Source organism: Oncorhynchus masou, chromosome 26, assembly GCF_036934945.1.
Source record: "Oncorhynchus masou masou isolate Uvic2021 chromosome 26, UVic_Omas_1.1, whole genome shotgun sequence".
NCBI lineage: Eukaryota > Metazoa > Chordata > Actinopteri > Salmoniformes > Salmonidae > Oncorhynchus > Oncorhynchus masou.
Window position 1 is genome coordinate 14,919,443 of NC_088237.1, and position 5,674 is coordinate 14,925,116.

Below are 5,674 nucleotides of genomic sequence, written 5' to 3' on the forward strand. Positions count from 1 at the left end.
TACCAAAAGAACTTGATCACTTTATTGGATTTTCTCTCTCTCTACATCTCTGGAAACTTTTACACACCATCTCAGTATAGAATGACTAGACACATACACACGCACATACAGAAAAATTTACACTCAAGACATACACGCTTCAGTTGACTGATCTTACACTGTACATTCTGAACTCTTCAGCTTTACAGGACTCAACGGTGGAGGGTCACTCATATTCATCCATACTTTACCTGAAATGACCACCGTCCCAATCATCACCCTCATATTTTCAAAGTCATAGTTGCGTTTCATCAATTCGTTTAGAATTCAAATTAAAACTTGTAGAGGGGTTGGGTTTTGTAGTCCAATAAACACCCATGGACTACATTTCGCAGTCTGTGTAATTTTACTGTAATGAGCACTTCTTGTTGCAGCCGTGCTTGGAAGCAGGAAGGGGGGGGGCCTTCCTGTCACAAGGGGAAAGGAGAGGAATGTCTGATGAATGGGGGAGAGAAGGGGTGCACCGAGGCTCAACATTCAGGAGGGGGACAATGGACACCCAACCAGGGTGTGCGGTTTCAGGAAGTCTTGGCTCGTTTTGATTTTCCAGTCAGGTGTCTCATCCAAATATTCACACAGGAGACTGACCCTGCAATGACAACCTTTGACCCCACTGTTTTGACCCCTGAGAGGTTACACAGACAGGCAGGTGAATAAGAATACTGTGTGTGTGGCCACAACAGGTACACACACTTGTTTGGGAGGAAATAGTTGATATAGCATTGACAGTTGTTTTTTGCGGGGTAAGGGTGTGGAATGGGATAGGGGTGGTCCTGGATGAGGAGCAGGGTAGTAGAGGTGGGGTGTCTATTTGTGCCTGCTGCCTCTCCTCTTCATGGCAGTAGTACACTGGGGGCAGTACCACTTCCCCTTGGGGGCTTCTGTTAGGCCCACGCAGCCGTAGTGGAACCACTCGATGGGGCACTGCACAAACACACACAGGGCACTCAGGTTAGCTCATACCTCATCTCTCATTTGACAAAGTCATGTGAAAGTAATGTGGTAACAGTTGTAGAACATGAGAAAAGCACTCCCAAATGGAAATGGGTACTTACGTCTTGATTATCACAGCCCACCATTTCTCCATAAGACACCTTTAACAAGAGAGAAGCCATTTTAGTTAACCTGTTAGCTGTAGTTGTGTGCTGTCCAGTGTGATAGAGTGTCTCTGGATGTGTGTGTACCTGGTTGCAGATGCAGTAGCGGGGCTCGTTGGGGTCGTAGGTCCAGTCCACCTGGTTGTTGGTCTCAGACTCTGGGAGGGCCGAGACCTGCTGCGACAGCTCCTGGGCCAGGGCTGAAGATGAGGAGCACGACGACAGGGACGAAGAAGACGAGGAGGACGACGACTGGTGGTTGGAAGACTTGGTGTTGCCCCTGTGGAGGGGGAGAAAAAACAGAAACAGTTTAGACTAGATCTCCATGTTTCATCTTCATTTATTTATTCATGCTGTAAGGGTGGAGCTGGAAAGCATGGCTGGCATAATGTGGCGTGACATCGTGGGACTGGACACTGAAATGATGTCGCGTGATTTGACATCTGTTCATCCGATGTGGGGTGATGCAGGGTAGATTGACACGGTTTAATAAGGCATGAAATTATGTGATATCACTGGAGAAGACCACCAGCTAGGGATTGTCATGCTTGTCTAAGCATGTGCATATAAGCTGTTTCGTACTTGGTCTTGCGTCCGCCGCGGGAGTCGGAGGCGATGGCTGAGCCGGCGGGGGTGAGGGTCTGGGTGAGGGTGTTGGCCAGGGCGGAGGTGGAGTAGGCCCCCGTGGTATCCCGGGAGGCCAGGGAGAACTCCCTCCCCAGCTGGAAGTCATTGTTCTTAATGGCCTCGTAGCTGGCCTTCAGACTGCTAGTCCTCCTGCCCTCCTTCATCTGACATGGAGGGGAGGGGAAGGAAGGCACAGACAGAGAAAGAAGATGGGAAAGACAGGTAGAGAGAGAGAGACACACATAGCCATGAACAGGGTTAGTTACAGTCATAAGTCAGTCAGTTACACATTCAAGGACATTTGTCCTAATCAGATAAGATAGTCAGAACAGACAGTCTGGGTCAAGATACTGATCCCCATCACTGCAGCACACATCTGAATAAATCAGAGGGCCGTGGAGTTGGGTGTATGTCTGTGTGTGTGAGAAAGAGAGAGAATGTTTGTGTTTATACCTGTGCGGTGGCCTGTACAGCCTGCGCTGCAGCCATGGTGATGGCCCCTGCTCCAGCCCCGGGCCCAGCAGGCAGAGAGCTGAGGTTGTAGGAGGCCAGGGGCTGGGATGAGTTCACACTGTACACGTTGTTAGAGGCTGACGTCGTGCTGTTGGTGCGACAGCCCGGTGTGTTCTCCTTGGAGGCGTCTGACGTGAGTGTGGAGAGCAGGGCTTCAGATTTGAACTTCTTCTCTGGGACGTGCTCTGTAGTGTGGTGGCTCGGCTGCGTGGTGTACTTCCTCTCTGTCATACACAAACAATGTGAATTACTACCTCCATGACCTCGCATAGGAAAGCAGCAAATAATCTATACAAACAAAGCTCTTTAGTCAATATACATTTTTCTTCCGACATGCAACAACTTCAAAAGAAAGTCAGCCAAACAGCCAAGAGTTGCTACTTACTCTCCACAGTGGTGTGTGAGTGGATGTGGTGGTTATTGACAGGCTGAGAGGGGCTGTCCATTTCTAGGGATCCTGACAGAGGACAGAGAATAGAAAAAAAGCAGCCCGTCAGCCCAACATTCTGACAGGGCCAAGAGAGTTAAAGTCACAAGAGTCCCAGCTACACAATAAATGTTTGTTTTGTTCAATAAAGTCCCTCTTTATATCCCAAAAACTCAGCTTTGTTGGCGCGGTTTGTTCAGTAATCCACTGGTTAAAAGGCTGTCAAAACATTCAGATGAATACATCCTAATAGTACTGGTAAAGTTTGTCGAAACATGTCAATAATATTTCAACCGGACAATAGCGTATTCCATAGAAAGGAAAAACAACGAAGGGCGCGCAAACCAGCTCTGCTTGATTCTACAGTCCACTGACAAAACGGTCTCATTCTTCTTCATTTTTCAGAAAATGAGCCTGAAACCATGTCTAAAGCCTGTTGACATCTAGTGGAAGCCATAGGAACTGCAATCTGGGTCCTACCCATTTAGATATTCTATGGGCATTCAATTGAAAACTACCCACATCAAAAAAATCCCACTTCCTGGATGGATTTCATCTGCCATATCAGTTATGTTATACTCACAGACATTATTGTAACAGTTTTAGAAACGTTAGTGTTTGTTTTCTATGCAAATCTACCAATTATATGCATATCCTAGCTTCTGGGCCTGAGTAACAGGCCGTTTACTTTGGGCACGCTTCTCACCCAGACGTAGAAATACTGCCCCAAAGCCAAAACAGGATAAGATGAAGGGGATGGGGCTTCTGTGGTGTTGTGATAGACAGATGTGACTCACGTCTCTCCAGAATCTCAGTGATGCCAGCATTGTCAGCCTCCAGCTCCATCTTGAACTTTGCAAGCTCCTGGTCCAGCTTCCTCAGGTGACGGTCCACCTGCAACACACACCCCATTATATACCATACTGTTCATACCCCACAATATAGATGTTGAACAAACACCCCAGGATTTTACACATTTGATATTGATCTATTTCATAGTGAATATTCAAAGACAGAAACATCAATATCTAAACGAACATTAAAAACACTTGAAAAGACTGACATTCTAGTGACTTCCAAATGATTCACATTGTTTGCCTGCCACCTAGTGGCACAGACCGCACAGTCCTGAACAGAACATTTTATATTTTAGTGGTGACATGCACCCACAAATCATCCTGAAAAAGGCGACCAGCGATAAAGATTCTCCTCTAACTCCCCTTGTCCCTACCTTTTCATAGAAGTGGTTTCTCATGACCCATTAGACAAACCAGACATCGTTAGACAGAGCTCCATCTTGGCATTCAAATTCCAACTCACCAGATCATAAATCTGATTGGCCAGCTGTACTTTCTCATCTGCATCCTCCAATGCTTTATAATAATCCTGAAACAGAGATAAAGCAGTCAGAGGCTGACACAATCTAAAAATATATATATATATAAAAAATTGCTGAACCAACACGGGCACTTGCTTTACTCTTCTTACTAGCTCCATAGCTACGTTGAGGAAAAATGTACTGATATGTTGATATATGTTGTCCCACCTAACTATGTTAAGATGAATGCACTAACTTTAAGTAGCTATGGACAAGAGTGTCTGTTATATGACTAAAATGCAAATGACAAAAAACTACAAAAAGTGTTATAGTACAGCTTATCGTAAAACATTTATGGGATTAAAAGAACAAACTGTATTTTTTATAAGGGAAATATACATAAGACTTATTTGGCACCTTTTTGATGACTCCCATCTGCTCTTCCCTCCACTCTGGCTTGTTCTTCTTTGCATTGACAAAGAACTCATTCACCCTCTGCTCCAACTGGTCCATGGCATCTACAGCAAATGGGAGGGGTGAGTTATCTGGACAGGTGTGTCTGAGGCACACTTAATGATATGGATTTATACTCTGCATGCATGTGGAAGAATTCATATCGATTTGTACTTCAATGCCGACCAGAAGGGCTAATATTACATGCGGTGTCTGTAGACCAGAAGGCTTGTGATTAAAACTACCAGTGAACCGAAACACCACTAATACAACAGTGGTTCCCAACCTTTTCCATTACTATACCCCAACTGAATTTTGCTCTGCCTGGAGTACACACTTCTGTGCATTATACCAGTAGGCCTATGGTCTCAGTACCCCCCTAAATTAATATTGGTGCATGTTCTTGTTAGCAAACAGCCCGTGTAAATATAGCTAGTTATAGTCACATGAAAAAAATACTGATAAGTAGCCAAATGTACATGTGATGTGTACGCTCCGAATCCATGTCCCCTGTTTTGTTTACATTCAGCAAACGTTAGTTGGACCTCTATATGGAAAACAAATATAACATGCTTTTATTTTGTAATTTCTAACCCTAGCTAGAATTATACAAACCCGTTAACTTTCTCAGGTTATTGAAAGTTGTTGCAATGTTATACTAGCCAAGTTCGCTACCGCTAGCTGTGTTAGCTATACAAATAAAAACACTATTTAACACATTTTTATTTGGCCACTAATTAGTGTTAAGAGTTCGACTCTTATCTACATGAGCCCAAAAAGTGCGAAACTGAGAATTATGTGTTTTTCAACTTGAAAAATGCTCGCCGGTGAAGTGTTTGTAGACTGTCACGCTGTAACAGTGCATACTCTGAACTTGCAGGTCCATCTCTCTCATTTCCGTAAACCTGTCGCGGAGATCCATGGGTAGTTGCTCGATCACTGCCAGCGAGAAGAAAAAGCGATTATAGGAGTTAGCATGGCTAGGCTAACACTCCGGGCGCGCTTCGGCTAAAATGATGCACATTTACCACAGTAAATACACAAATAATACCACCCAGACGTAAAATAAACGTAAATACTCACTCTCGAGGTAATCCTCTAGGTAGAGCATCTTGGCAAATTAGATATTTTAGGCGTTTATGAAAATAATTTGTGTCTTTCAATATGGCGCCGCAAACCGCTGTGTCCCGAAGAAAAAAT

The 5,674-nt window shown here is 44.5% G+C and overlaps 1 protein-coding gene across 1 annotated transcript; it reads right to left on the reverse strand.

The window, feature by feature from the left end:
* LOC135514866 (inhibitor of growth protein 3-like) lies at positions 1–5,674 on the reverse strand. The gene is made up of 11 exons (XM_064938530.1): positions 5,558–5,674; positions 5,342–5,413; positions 4,439–4,539; positions 4,024–4,089; positions 3,501–3,597; positions 2,662–2,733; positions 2,217–2,500; positions 1,719–1,927; positions 1,224–1,416; positions 1,095–1,133; positions 1–963 (listed from the first exon to the last, which is right to left on the reverse strand). Exons 1-11 carry the CDS (start codon positions 5,583–5,585, stop codon positions 847–849), a joined length of 1,278 nt encoding a protein of 425 aa, XP_064794602.1. The 5' UTR covers positions 5,586–5,674; the 3' UTR covers positions 1–846.